The sequence below is a fragment of the Crinia signifera genome, chromosome 1, assembly GCF_055691185.1.
Source record: "Crinia signifera chromosome 1, ASM5569118v1, whole genome shotgun sequence".
Taxonomy (NCBI): domain Eukaryota; kingdom Metazoa; phylum Chordata; class Amphibia; order Anura; family Myobatrachidae; genus Crinia; species Crinia signifera.
Genome location: NC_139217.1, coordinates 262845724 through 262859738, shown reverse-complemented (window position 1 = coordinate 262859738; position 14015 = coordinate 262845724). Strand labels below are relative to the sequence as shown.

The 14015-nt window shown below is 45.6% G+C and overlaps 1 protein-coding gene across 2 annotated transcripts in view; it reads left to right on the top strand.

The window, feature by feature from the left end:
* Positions 1-14015, top strand: part of R3HDM4 (R3H domain containing 4) — an 84847-nt gene that overhangs the window by 54075 nt on the left and 16757 nt on the right. For both annotated transcript variants that reach the window (XM_083182163.1, XM_083182170.1), the window contains exon 5: positions 3492-3577. In XM_083182163.1, the coding sequence (XP_083038289.1) occupies positions 3492-3577 (86 nt within the window). The remainder of the gene's footprint in view (positions 1-3491; positions 3578-14015) is intronic.

Below are 14015 nucleotides of genomic sequence, written 5' to 3'. Positions count from 1 at the left end.
CTTCTATAATAGGTACATTCCTGATAGTAATCAATGAAAAATGGACATTTAAGGATTTACGTCTAAAGACAGTGAGTCAAAGAGCTCCTAACAGACAAAAACAAATTAATAAAAAAATCTTCTGGAATACCACAATAAAGTGTGCAGGCTTATTCAGTCTATACCACCATAAAGTCAATCTAAGATTGTAACAATATTATCGGCATTCCCATGATGAAGTCTCTTGACGAGACGAAACGCGTAGGGTACTAGATATCATCTATAATCAAAGAATAACATTACCAAAGACAAGAATAACTGTGAAAAGTTTGTTTTATTGTTTTTTATGCTTGTAAAATTAAATGTTTTATGTATAATGGAAAATTTCTATTTGTGTATAAATTGGTCAAGGGAAAGACAGGAATAACCCTATTTCTAAAGTAGTTAAGGGTGCCATATAACACTTTTGTGGGGAGATATAAATAAATAAGTAAATTCCTCTTTCTTCAACTATTGCTGAGTGCCGGTCTGGATTCTTCACTGTGTGGAAGGGGGGGGGGGGGGGGGGGGTGTAACTGTGATAACACTTGGGTTGAGCTCTCAGCCAATCAGCGGTCGGCCAGTCTTTTGAAAAGGATTTTTCCTATTCTCTGGCCGCTTCCCCGGACTCTGCTCTCCGCTGCCAGCCTGCCTCTAGTCAGGACCCTGCCGCTATCCCGCCTGCAGCTCCCCTGGATGTGCAGACCGTCCGATGTGATCGGATGTCATACACCCCGCAATTTGGGCTATTTCAACCAATTTCTCGACCCAATCCTCCAGAATCGGGTGAAATCGGGCCCAAAATCGCGTAGTGTATTAATGGTACTTCTTTACTTTCACGGCGCCAGGCGTACTTCCGGGTTACGCTCGCCACTAAGTAAAATTAGCTAAGTTAACGCCATGCCAACATGGATAGTTCATACCTCCACTAACCATGTTGGCATGGAGTTGATTTTAATTAGCGTGGCGAGCGTAGCGAGCCACCGAGCCCGCAGCGTGGGCGAGCGAAGCGAGCCCCGCAAGGGGACTCTGACGCGCGGCGCCATGCTGGCGCCGTGAAAGTACAGAAGTACCGTATTAATACCTCTCCCGCAGCTCCCTGCCTGCCTCAACCACGGACCCTGCTCTCCTGCCTCTGCCCCGCCTGCAGCTCCCCCAGGATTACATGTGATAAATGGCATCTGATTTATCACATGTAAAGATGTGCAGACCGTCCGATGTGATCGGATGTCATACACCCCGCAATTTGGGCTATTTCACCAAATTTCTCGACCCAATCCTCCAGAATCGGGTGAAATCGGGCCCAAAATCGCATAGTGTATTAATACCTCTCCCGCAGCTCCCTACCTGCCTCTACCATGGACCCTGCTCTCCTGCCTCTGCCCCGCCTGCAGCTCCCCCAGGATTACATGTGATAAATCGCATCTGATTTATCACATGTAAAAAATGGCACATTAAGTGCCAAATCTTATCAAGCTGTCCCAGGGAGCTCAGGGGAAGTCGGGGCCGACTTGTCCTTAGGGGAAGTCTGCCTAATTTAGGGGGACCCTTAGTGCTGCTGAGATTGGTTTGTGCTATATGATGTTAGCAAAGCTGTAGCAGTACAAATTCATATGAAGCACAGTCACTACTAATATCTGATTATCTCTTATGCTCCTCTCCCATTTGGACGGAGGAACGAATGGACCTTGCTTCCACATGCTGTATGCAGTGGTGGGCAGCCGTATGTAGAGAATTGCTGCTCAGAAAGAAATGTCTGTTTGTATAGCTGACAGGCAGGCTCACAGGGGTGGCAGCGGAGCATAGAGCTTCAAGAAGGTGACAGACCAGAACACCAGGGACCAGGATATCAGATGGAAGGCTGGAAGTGTGCGGTGGGCAGAAGTGTGGCTACTTATTTTTTTTTTACCTTTTTTGTAAGGTCTATTAAAACAAATACTCCCCCTCTGCATCGTTAGAAGGAGGTTTTAAAGGTACTACTAGTAGGAAGGTTTCTGAGTTGCACACCCTTGCAGTCATCATAAACTATTTTCAGAGATCAGTTACATGTGCCTTGCTTCTCACCCTCCTCATAAGCACACTTCCAGACATTTTTTTTTTTCCAGTGTACATTTTTTGCATAACCAGTTCCATTGTATTAAGTGTTGTATCTATTATAACATTGGGGTAGATAATATCTGGTTAGATATAAGCCAGATTTGTGAGCAATACTCACATGTGGTGGCCATTATTTTAAACCTGTTATTTAGGGGTAGATTTATTCAGCTCTGTGAAGTGTAAAGTGTCTGGTCTTTATCACTGGCCAATCAGCTCCTACCTCTCAATTTTCAAACCAAGCATGTAACTTCACAGTTAGGAGCCGATTGGTCGGTGATAAAAACCAGACACTTTATCACTTCACCGAGCTTAATAAATCTACCCCTCAGCACTGTCTGTAGCTTGATCTATCAAACTGAATGGTTTGTTTTATTGTAATGTATGTGGTTTTATCCAGAAGAAGGCGTGTGCGTTGTTTTTCGTTCGTCTACCCACCTCCTTAGTCTGTTAACTCTTATGAGTAGGGCCCTCATTCCTCACGTACTCACCCTACCTCTTTACCTCGCCAGTGCTCCTGCCCTGTTCTTCCCTTCCTCTACTTCATCTTCAGTCTCCTCAACGATTTTGACACCTACTTCAGAACTGATGCGGATTTTAGTTCTACCAGCTATACCCCTATTTATGCTGTATTTTATCAACCGACCCTGTACATTACCTTGTAATTAGTTTTTTTGATTGCTATGTACGGCACTGCGGGCACTTTGTGGCGCCATAGAAAAAAACAAACTACCACTACTACTAAACCTTTAAGTTTTTTTTCTTCATTTTGCAGGGACGCCTAAAACTATTTCCTTGTGCTACTCCCCCCCCCCCCCCCATTTGCTATCAATCTCGCACCCACTGCCCAAGGTGATGGGAGATGGCTTTGGGCTTCAGCTCAATCCTGGGGTACCCCATAGAGGCGGTATCCCCCACCTCCCCAAGAAACCCTGGCCTGGGTAGAGCAATGCTTTGGACACAGGACTCTGTGTATGCCCTGGCTGTGGCATTATCTCCCTAGCTAGTGAAGTTCGGTGCTATTTTAAGAATAAGGGACCACTCTTAGGTTGTGTTCACGCTTGATTTCTAATGATATTATACACACAACTTGGTGTGCGTTGTGATGCACAAATATATTCAGCCACCCAAGACACACTTTTATATCTGTGTGTGACCAGACACCCATGAGTGCTATATCTCATAGAAAGGCACCTGTTTTGTCAAAATAGTTCTATGTGAAGATGATGTAGCGTAAAACCGATACAGAGAGACTGTATTGTTTACGCTTATGGAGTGATACTGCTGTGGTCGTGTTATGTTTTTGTCCGTGTATGTGGTTTCACCTTTTTTTTTTTTTTTATAAATCCTATTAACTTTGTACATTTTCTCTCCCTTAGAGCATCCCGCTTACACCCCTGAGGAGTGTTACCAGAGGATCAGCCGCAGCCTGCGTTGTACTCTTAAAAGACGTCAAATTCCAATGGTAAAGGAGTAATTCCCCACAATAGATAGATAGATAATAAGAAAAGGTCTAGCATTACTTTGCGTGCTATTATTATTAAGTGTGGATCGTATTGTCGGCCCGACTTAGGTCGAGCCCGTTTTGGGTCGACAGGATTCTAGGTCGACATGGGTTTAGGTCGACAAATGCGTTAGATCGCAAGGTCGACATGGGTTTTTTGTTTACCCGAATGTCGACAGTTGGAAGTCAACTGCAGCCCCTCGCATAGCTCGCTTCCCTCGCAATGTTTTGGGCACACAATATTATTCTCCCACCATGCCCTAGTGTAGTAGGGCATGAAATACTGCCTGTCGCCTTGAAAAACCCCATGTCGACCTAGAACCCTGTCGACCCAACGGTGTCAACCTAATGACTGTCGACCTAAGTCGGGTTGACAATACAACCGTGTTCCAATAGTTTAGGGGTGTACACACAGTAATCTTTTACGGCGATTTAGACAGCCATGTTTGTACTAAAGACGGCTACCTGAATCCTGCCCGCCCCAAGAGCTGCGGCCAAATACACTGTGCAGGTGGCATCTAGTCAAAATTTTCGGTACTTGTGTAGTTTCACGGCGCCACCGTGCGCACAGTCTGTTTCAGAAACTTGGCAATACGGTTGTATTGTCAACCCGACTTAGGTCGATAGTCATTAGGTTGACAGAGTCTCTGTTTAACTGTGCGCGTGCCGCTCTAGCTGTTATCCTAGCTGTTCTCAGCGCTACGTTACCAGTGTAGCGTGTGCCACTCTAGCTGTTCTCATTGCAGCGCTACGCTATCAGCGTAGCGTAATGTACACGCTACAATTGAGACGCTTTAGCGTCTGAATCCTGAGTCCTTGCAAGCCGCTAAGAAGGCGGTTATCTGGATTCAGACGGTAATGCGTCTGAATTTGGTAGGGTACACTGTTCAAAACACTCCTAAACCTGTTCACAATGACACTAGTCGACATAACAGCTGTCGACCTTGTTAATTCCACTATCCACGTCAACCCGAAGCGTGGCGAGCGGCGGCGGTACGTGGATAGTGGGGGTATGAAAAGGTCGTAGGACGCGTACTGCCACCCCTCGCGGGGCTCGCCACGCTTCGGGTTGACGTGGATAGTGGAATTAACAAGGTCGACAGCTGTTATGTCGACTAGTGTCATTGTGAACAGGTTTAGGAGTGTTTTGCACAGTGCACCCCTATGTACCCCTACACCCTACCAAATTCAGACGCATTAGCATCTGAATCCAGATAACCCCCTTCTTAGCGGCTTGCAAGGACTCGGAATTCAGACGCTAAAGCGTCTCAATTGTATAGCGTATCGCTGCAATGAGAACAGCTAGAGGGGTACGCGCACACGCTTCGCTGGTAACGTAGCGCTGAGAACAGCTAGGATAACAGCTAGAGCGGCACGCACACAGAGTCTGGCAAGCTGCCAAGTTTCTAACAGACTGTGCGCGCGGTGGCGCCGTGAAACTACACAAGTACCAAATTTTCTTTCCTGTACAGCCTGATTGGCCGGGATTTAGCAATGCTGCGGAGCTGCACATCGCTGTTGCCCGCTGTGTACACCCGTGGCGATTTATGGCTAACCACCTAGGTGATTTTGACTAGTGTACACTGCTTAAGGCAGATATACCCCACGATGTATTCCAGGATATCACTGGTGATATCCAGGTGACACCGTACACTTTGGCCCTTATTCTGGTTCACTCGCAAAGGCAAATTCCTTCTCGAAATGTACAAAACCATGTGCACTGCAGGTGGGGCAGATGTAACTTGTGCAGAGAGAATTACATTTTGGTGGGATTTTACTTCAAAGTGAGATCTATATTGCAGTGTAAAAATAAAGCAGTCCGTATTTTCCCTGCACAGAAATAAAATAACCCGCCTAAATCTCTCTGCACGTTGCATCTGCAGTGCACATGTTTTTGTCCATTTGAGAAGGAATTTGCCTTTACAAGAATAAGGTCCTTTTTATTTCTTTTTTTTAAATTTTAATTTTATTTGCTCTTTTCACAAATGTAATTTAAAGGTGTTTGTGGTACTCTGCTTATCCAGGTTTCACACCTCACTACTTTTTTTGGTACTTGTTTCCTAGCACGGCCACAACGATCATGATCGTGGGCATCGTGAGGAAAAATCGGGGGCATCGCGGCCATCGCAAGCACTAAAAAAATCGGGTGCGATGGTCGCGACGCGATGCCCGCGATTTCCCCATAGGGAACAATGTTAAATGCCTCAATTTAGACGCGATGCCCCCGATTTTCCATAGGAAACAATGTTAAATGGGTCAATTTACCCAAATCATCATAGGAAACAATGTTAAATGGGCCATAAACCCCCCAAAACACACCTGAACAGTGAAATGTCCCCCCAAAAGTATTTGACGCCACCCCACGATCAACGCGAACCCAAAGCGTGGCGACGCGTGGCAACGCGAGCCCGCGAGGGGCGGCGGTACGCGTCCTCCGACCTTTTCATACCCCCACTATCCACTAGGGCGTGGAGTTGAGAATAGAATAGTGTGGCGAGCGCAGCGAGCCACCGAGCCCGAAGCGTGGCGAGCGGACACGGATACCTGTGAAGCCCGCGAAGGGACGCGTTTACCTGTGAAGGTATCCGCGTCCCCTCGCGGGGCTCGCCACGCTTCGGGCTCGGTGGCTCGCTACGCTCGCCACACTATTCTATTCTCAACTCCACGCCCTAGTGGATAGTGGGGGGTATGAAAAGGTCGGAGGACGCGTACCGCCGCCCCTCGTGGGCTCGCTGCGCTCGCCACGCTTCGGGTTCGCGTTGATCGTGGGGTGGCGTCAAATACTTTTGGGGGGACATTTCACTGTTCTGGGGTGTTTTTGGGGCTTTCTGGCCCATTTACCATTGTTCCCTATGATGATTTGGTGAAATTGAGGTATTTAACATTGTTCCCTATGAGAAATCGGGGGCATCGCGGGTACATTGAGCCATTTAACATTGTTTCCTATGGGGAAATCGTGGGCATCGCGTTAAGGTTTTTTTTTTCCGCATCCGACGCGATTTTGACTATTTACAATGCATTTCAATGGGAAAATCGGGGGCATCGCGTCGGTCGCGTCGTATACCACTAAAAATGACACACGATGGCCGCGATTGTGGCCGTGCTAGGAAACAAGTACCCTTTTTTTTTTTTTTTTTATATACATTAAATAAACTCTGTGTTTTTATGATGGGATGCGGCCATTTGGTCTACAGCATGATGGTCGACAGTCATTAGGTCGGCATGGTTATAGGTCGAAAGGTCATCATTAGTTTGACAGTGTCTAGGTCGACAGTCAAAAGGTCGACATGTGCCAACAGGCGGTATTTCATGCCCTACCATCCACTAGGGCGTGGTGGGAGAATAAAATAGTGTGCCAAACGTAGCGAGGCAGCGTGCCCGACGCATGGCGAGCGATGCAAGGGGATGCGGGACACTAAACTGTGTCAGTCGACTGTTGACATTCAGGTAAAGAAACAGTGAAAAAACCCCTGTCGACCTAGACCCATGTTGACCTAATGGTGTCGACTTAATGACTGTCGATCATCATGCTGTAGACCAAATTAACCCAACCCGGTACTTCTTTACTTTCACGGCGCCAGCATGGCGCCGCGCGTCAGAGTCCCCTTGCGGGCTCGGTGGCTCGCTACGCTCGCCACGCTAATTAAAATCAACTCCATGCCAACATGGATAGTGGAGGTATGAACTATCCATGTTGGCATGGCGTTAACTTCGTTTATTTTACTTAGTTTGTGGCGAGCGTAACCCGGAAGTAGCGCGGCGCCATGCTGGCGCCGTGAAATTAAAGAAGTACCCCAACCCTTTATGATCTTGTTAAATTCTTTTGTGGAACAGTTACTAGGTCAATGGTAAAGTCACTGAGGGAAGACTTATTTAAGCCTCTAAAAGAGAGAACATTCCAACCAATCAGCGTGTCTGAAAAACATGAGTTGAATAGTTCTTTCTCCAAGCTTTGATACATCTCCCTCTGACAAATACATCTCTTGAGGTCGGTATTTAACAATGCTGCAATTTGTTAGTCAAAAATGTGACTTTAAACTTCCAGGAGCTTTTACAGATAGTGGATATTCTAAGTAAAATGTTATTAAGCTTTTTGCACAATTGATATTTGTGTTGAAAAGTGTAAGGCGGGGTTCAGTTTTTTATTTTATTTTATTTTTATTTTTTTTATTCATTAGAAAATATTTTGGGGATTAAGAGAACTAGTATGAATGCCTATTATTGCTATGAATGATTTGTCTTCTGCTTCATTATTACATAAAACGCGGTCAATAATTTTTTTTAACTTCAAATACTGCCAACCGTATAATGTAATGTTCTCTATTGCATCAATACCTAGTGTTCTATAGGCCCATACACACTGGGAAATTTTGAGCTGAAAGCAGCTCCGTTTTGTAATTTTGAGCTGCTTTCAGCTCAAAAGCCGACCATGCACTTATGTATAATATAGCTCCCCTTCTGGACTTGCAACTTGGGACTGCTATGCTATTACTGGTGCCTGTCCTTGGGTTTCCCTCCTATATTCCTATAGATTGTAAGCTTGCAGCAGGGCCCTCCTACCTCCAAGTCTGTCTGTTCTTACCCAGTTTGTTTTATCACTGTCTACTATTATAAAGCGCTATATAAGAAACTGTAAATAAATAAATCCTCCTTACCAGCGGCCATCTTGTGGCACTAGAGACAGTAGTGTTGTCAATGTGAATATTAAAATGACCTACTGAAAGAGCGTGCAGGTTAAAAAATAGGACTATGCCAGACAAAGTTGTCAATTTTAATTTGAAAACGCAACCTGTGGATGATCAATGAACTCAATGGATAGTGTAGGAATGGTAGCCGGTGCATTGCTGCTGCATCGTGGGCAATACGGACAGTGCTGTGATGCAGTAAAGCTAACCATTACACCGAGGTCATGGGTTTGATTCCCACCATAACCCTAACTGTACGGAGTTTGTATATTCTCCCTGTGCTTGCGTTGGTTTCCTCCAGGTACTCCAGTTTCCTCCCACATTCCGAAAATATACTGGTAGGTTAAATGGCTTCCAACAAATTAACCCTGGAATGTCTGTGTAAATGTACATGTGGTAGGGATTGTAAGCTCCACTAGGGCAGGACCTAATGTTAATTCTCAAACTTTCTCTGTACAGTGCTGCGGAATTTGTGTGCGCTATATAAATAAGTTACGGTATGGACAAACTAGGTTTCCTATTAAACCACCTTCTCTGTGTCCATAACTCTGAGTGTATCCTGTTCAGAAGAGCAGGAGATACTTCATCAGATGAAGTTAGCCAGATTTCTGTAATGGCAGGGAGGTTGAGAGATTTGAAAATGTGTAATGGATGGATGTGATATCCCACAGATCTGGTAATTGGGAGGGATGGTAGTGAAAAGATGTGTGGCTAAGGTTGGTGGTATTGGTAGATGATAAATGAATGTATTGATGTGGAACAAAGAACATATAGCAAGGTTTACCAAAGGTCGGTAGTGGTTTTTTTTTTTTTTTTTTTTTTTTTTTTTTTTTAGAACAACAATCTTTATTTGAGTTTTCAAATATTAAAAAGGGGGGTACAGCCGCGTCCCCCTGACCTGTTCATACCCCCATTATCCACGTTGGCATATATTCGGTGTTCCCTCGCGGGGCTCGCCCCGCTGCGGGCTTGGTGGTTCGCTGCATTCGCCACACTTTATAAAATCAACTCCACGCTGACGTGGATAGTGGGGGTATGAACAGGTTGGGGGGTGGGCGCATAAAGCATCCCCTCGGGGGCTCGCTGCGCTTGCCACGCTTCAGGCTGGCGTGGATAGTGGGGGTGTTTAAGGAACACATATCCGACCGGGACGCTGACTAAGCTGGACGAGGGAACACTACACTACTTCTGACTGACTACGCTGGCCGCGCGAACACTACGCTGATTCTGACAGGGATGCTACGCTATTACACAGGTAGCAAATAGGGAGATATTGGGAATATTGAAAATCAAAGGGATACGAGGCCTGGTTTTAAATGATATGGCCAAACAGAGGTGGTGTTATATACATTTCTGTACTCCACCCATTTGATTTTCATGTAGAAGTATAGCTGGTAGGGAGGTAATCCTTCGTGCACCCTGTAATTTTGGGGCCGTTTGAGATATAACCGCTTCCGTCAGTGGGTGTTTGCCAATTTGTGAGTGATCCACGCCGCTCATTTTGATGCGGGAAGGTTGGTGGACAGTGCATAGGCTGAGCCTTCTGTTTCACTGGAAGTGGCTTTGAACAGCCGCCACGATAGTTAGGATCGTTGGGACCAGGGGAGTGCACCAGTGTCTTGCTAGGGTACTTGTTTCCTAGCATGGCGCCCACTAAGCTTTTTGCTTAGTGGGCTATTCTGCTTAGTGAATTTGCATCGCATGCAATTTGTCTGTGCAATGCAATTTTTCATTGTAAAGTACCCATACCATGAGATGTGATGGTACTTCATTTTAAATGCACACCCTCACTATAATGTCCCCCCGAAGCGTGGCGAGCGCACAGTTAGGCGTCCTCCCGACCTTTTCATACCCCCACTCTCCACATTGGCGTGGAGTTGATTTTATAAAGTGTGGCGAGCGGACGCGTAATACATGTAAAGTAATCCGCGTCCCCTCGCCACGCTTCGGGCTCGCTGCGCTCGCCACACTTTACAAAATCAACTCCACACTGATGTGGATAGTGGGGGTATGAAAAGGTCGGGAGGACGCTTAACCGCTTTCTCTCGCGGGGCTCGCCACGCTTCAGGGTGACGTGGATAGTGGGGGTGTGCGTGGGTGCTTTTAAAATGAAGTACCATCACATCTCATAGTATGGGTACTTATACAATGAAAAATCGCATTGCACAGAAAAATTCCATGCAATGCCATCACATCTCATGGTATGGGTGCTTATACATTGAAAAATCGCATCGCATGCAAAAAAAAAAGCACATGCGATTCCCCTACATACGTAGAAAATCTGGGTGCCAAGCTAGGAACAGCTTGTTTGAGATCAATACATGGCCCAGAACATAGTGAATATCCTTGGGGATATTGTCTGGGAATAGATGGAATAATGCTTTTTTCGGGTGGGGAGGAATATGAGTCCCTGAAATTTCAGAGAGTAGGGTAAATGCTCTGGACCACATTCTGGCCAGTTTAGGGCATGGATACAGATAGTGGTAGATGCTCAAATTAGTTCTATTGCTAAACGAACATTAACGGGGACAGGGAACACCCTTGTCGGGTGCAATTAGAGATCCCAAAAGTAGACGAGAGCATACAGTTTACGAAAACTCTGGCTGTCGGGTTAGAGTAAAGGGCCGTAATAGAAGATAGGGCCCTATCCTTTTATACCAATTTTCTGCAAGACAGCCCGTAAATAATCCCAATGTAATCTATCGAATGCCTTCTCTGCATCGAGCGACAGTAGTAATAAAGGCTCCGATGACGCAGAGAAGGCATCAATGACACTGATAATCCTCCTGGTATTGTCCGTTGCTTGTCTCCCCATGACAAAGCCCACTTGGTCTTGGTTTACTAGATGTGGGAGGAGAGGGTTGAGTCTGTTTGCTATCAGCTTAGCGTAGATTTTGATATGTGTTTAGCAGAGCTATCGGGCGGTAGTTAGTTAAAATCTTAGGGTTTTTACCTGGTTTGAGGAATGCGACTATTCGGGTTTCTAACATTTTGGTTGGGAACGATCCACATGTCGTTGCCTCATTGAAAAGGGGGACTAAGAGAGGGTTTAGTAGGTCTCTAAATACTTTATAGAATCTATTGGTATAACCATCTGGTCCTGGGGCCTTCTCAGCTGGTAGATTATCGATTACTTTTTGGATCTCATCAGTTGACCATGGGCGCTCAAGGGTTTGTAGGGTTGACTGGTCTAGTAAAGGAAGGTTGAGGTGTTGCAAGAAAGACTCTATAGTTTCAGTTGTGGGTTGGGGAGTATGATGGTCTTGTTGGAGGTTATATAGGGAGGAATAATATTCGGCAAAGGTGTTGGCTATATCGAGTGGGTCTGTGACTGTTCCCTTTAGGTTTGTGATGTGTTTTGTGCGTTCCTTTGCTTGTTTCCCTCTTAACTTCCTGGCTAGAAGTCTGCCTGCTATATCGCCTTGGGTGTAGGACCTTTTTGTTTTAGCTTAAATAAGTTTTTATGTACTTCAGTCATGGATAGGTGTTCCATTCTTCGGTACTTATGTATTATCTGGGCTCCCATGTTAAATGCACCCCATTTTTTCATACCCCTACTATCCAACTACGCATGGAGTTGATTTTATATAGTGTGGCGAGCCACCGTGCCCGAAGCGTGGCGAGCGCAGAGAGCCCCGCAAGGGGACGCGGTCTCATAAGAAAAACGGGAGCCCAGATATTACATAAGTACCCATTCTTCTCTCGTCTTAAGGAGTTCCCTATATACAGTTCTATTGGAAGGGGCTAATTTGAGTTTATGTTCTAAATCAATCAGTCTAGATTCAATTGCCTCACGTTTCTTAGACAGTTTCTTATGGTGTTCTGCTGCTGCTTGGATAAAGGATCCCCTGACCACTGCTTTTAGGGTGCACCAGTGTGTGGACAGGGATGTCTCAGTCAGCGAGTTCGTGTCTAGGTACAGTGAGAGGGATTTGTCTATAAAGGATCTAGCGTCCGAGTCGGATAGGAGATACTCACCGAGTCGCCATTGTCTAGGGGGCATTCTACAAAAATTAAGGTCCCATTTAAGTAAAAGGGCCGAGTGGTCTGACCAGGGGACCGAGATAATATCGGCCGCCCTGATCTGCTGGAGGGTTCTCCCATCCGACAGACAGATCTATCCTAGAAAATGTTCTGTGGTGAGTTAGGATTTCTCGCCCTTCAAATGTCATATAGTCCAAACTCATAGAGTGTGCGTTGGAAAGCTTAACATTGGTTTTTCGGTGAGGGAGCTGTAATGAGAGGGTGTGGGGTCGATTCGTCCATGTTTGGGTCGAGAACTAAATTGAAATCGCCTAACAATGAGCCTTTGTGACATGATTGGAGGGTTAAGCAGAATTTCCTTATAAATGGGACTTGCTTTGTATTGGGGGCATATACGAGTTGTTTTCTGAATCAAGGTAGGAGTGTGGGTGTATATATAGGGGACAGACAGAGACAGAAGTAGTAATAGAAATTTAGAGATGCGCACCATAGAGGTGTTGAAGGAGGCCACCAAACTTGGTGGCACATTTCGGTATGGTGCCTCAGCCAGGGTCAAGACCGGGGCCTCCATTAGCGAACAGTTAAAGGGAACTATACCTAGTGTTGTTACATGAAAAACAATAAAATATTGGAACGACAGTTCAACATTAGAACACACATAGATATTTAAACCAGTAGTGAAAATATATAAAAATTGGACTATATCAAAATTAGAGTACTAGACCGCATCAGTTTTCAAAATGGACACACGATCTAAATATGGCTAATAGAATGGGTGAACTCACCTTCGCTTAGAATTCGTTTATCCGAGTGAGGTGCGCAAGGGTCTTTGTGAATTGGGCAGACCCTAAGTCTGAACAATGAAAGACATGTGGTGCAGATGCACACTCCACTCCACACATCCAAAAGATTTTGATTAATAATATGGAGTGTGCATCTGCACCACATGTCTTTCTTTGCAGAACTACAAGTCCCAGCATGATAGCACCTCATGTAAATCGGGTGTGCATTCTAAGATCTCCATCCCCCCCCCCCATAAACTAAGTCTGAACAATGCAAGAGTCGCGCGTCCTACCAAACGGAGCACAAAAGAGACAACAGGCAAAGATGCATAACTTCTTAAGTAAGAGTGTTAAATTTAACAGTAATTTATAATACTGAACATGTATATTCTAGATACGTTACGTTCACGATGTGTGGTTAGACGTGGACCATTCCTGTGCAACCTTGTTGATAGGGGTCGGTAGTGTGACTATGTTCCAGTCCACTTATATCTTTACTCCAGCCTCCGGAGAGGAGATGATGGTAGTGGGCTCATTTCGTCTGACCATCAATTTGGTTGGGAAGCCCCATCGGTATGGAATGTCCACGTTTGAGTGATTGGAGCAAAGGATCTTCTCAGGGCCAGAGTGGAAGCAGAGAGGTCCCCAAAGATCTGGAGATCTCCCAGGATAGTATCGGTAACATCTGAGGGCCCTTTATATGGAAATGGTGGAACCTCATCAGTGTGACCCGTGGGGCCTCTTTTGGCGCATTTTTGGCTTTCGCTACGCAGTGTATACGGTCCAGCAGAAAGTCTGAGATATGAACCGTCGGTAGAAGTTTTGAGAACAGGTCCGTAACATATTCCACAAGGACATCATTGGGGACAGATTCCGGTATGCCTCTAATCTTAATATTGTTTCTTCCCGCTCTGTCTTCAAGGTCGCAAAGTTTGCTACGAAGAGTTG